At 69.4% G+C, this 611-nt stretch overlaps 1 protein-coding gene across 1 annotated transcript in view; it reads left to right on the forward strand.

Annotated features, from left to right (window-relative positions):
- Nucleotides 1-297: 297 nt before the first annotated feature.
- BZRAP1 (benzodiazepine receptor (peripheral) associated protein 1) overlaps nt 298-611 on the forward strand; it is a 24,044-nt gene continuing 23,730 nt past the window's right edge. The window contains 1 exon segment of the mRNA XM_010861722.1: nt 298-609. Coding sequence (XP_010860024.1) covers nt 298-609 — 312 coding nt within the window.

A 611-nucleotide genomic window follows, 5' to 3' on the forward strand; every position in this document is an offset into this window, starting at 1 on the left:
CAGGTGGAGGCTGCTGGGAGTAGGTTCCCCTGGCAACGGCCCAGGTGGGAGCGGGGACCCGGCGCCTGAACCGAAGGGGGTGGAGCCGTGAGTCCCAGACCTGGCAATTTCTGGGCTCCAGGTTTCAGGCTGCAAGCCAGTGGGCTTGGCTGTATGAACTCAAGCATAACCTCACACTGGGGTGCAGAGATGTTCGCAAGGCATTGAGCACAGTGCCGAGGACACCGCGAGTGTCCAGTAAACGAGCTCCCGGGAGTGTTTGCACACGGGCGAGCGGAAGCATGGGGCTGTGTAGGCATGCATCTGCGACCGGGCATAGATGCATGGGGAGGGTGCGCACCTGCCCGCGCCCGAGGGCCCCTGCAGTCCGGCGGAGGGCGGGCTCAGCTGGGGACGGCGCGGGTCGGGTCGGGGTTAGGCCCGACTCGGCTCCCGGTCCCCCGACTCCAGGAGGGCCCCCAGTGGCTCCACGTGCGGGACTTCGACCGGCTGCTGCGCGAGTCCCAGCGGGAGGTGCTGCGGCTGCAGAGGCAGATCGCTCTGCGCAACCAGAGGGAGCCGCCCTCGCCGCCCCGGCCCCCGGGCCCCTCTGTCCCGGCCAGAGCAGGGGC

Source organism: Bison bison, unplaced genomic scaffold (assembly GCF_000754665.1).
Source record: "Bison bison bison isolate TAMUID 2011002044 unplaced genomic scaffold, Bison_UMD1.0 scf7180017864472, whole genome shotgun sequence".
Classification (NCBI taxonomy): Eukaryota; Metazoa; Chordata; class Mammalia; order Artiodactyla; family Bovidae; genus Bison; species Bison bison.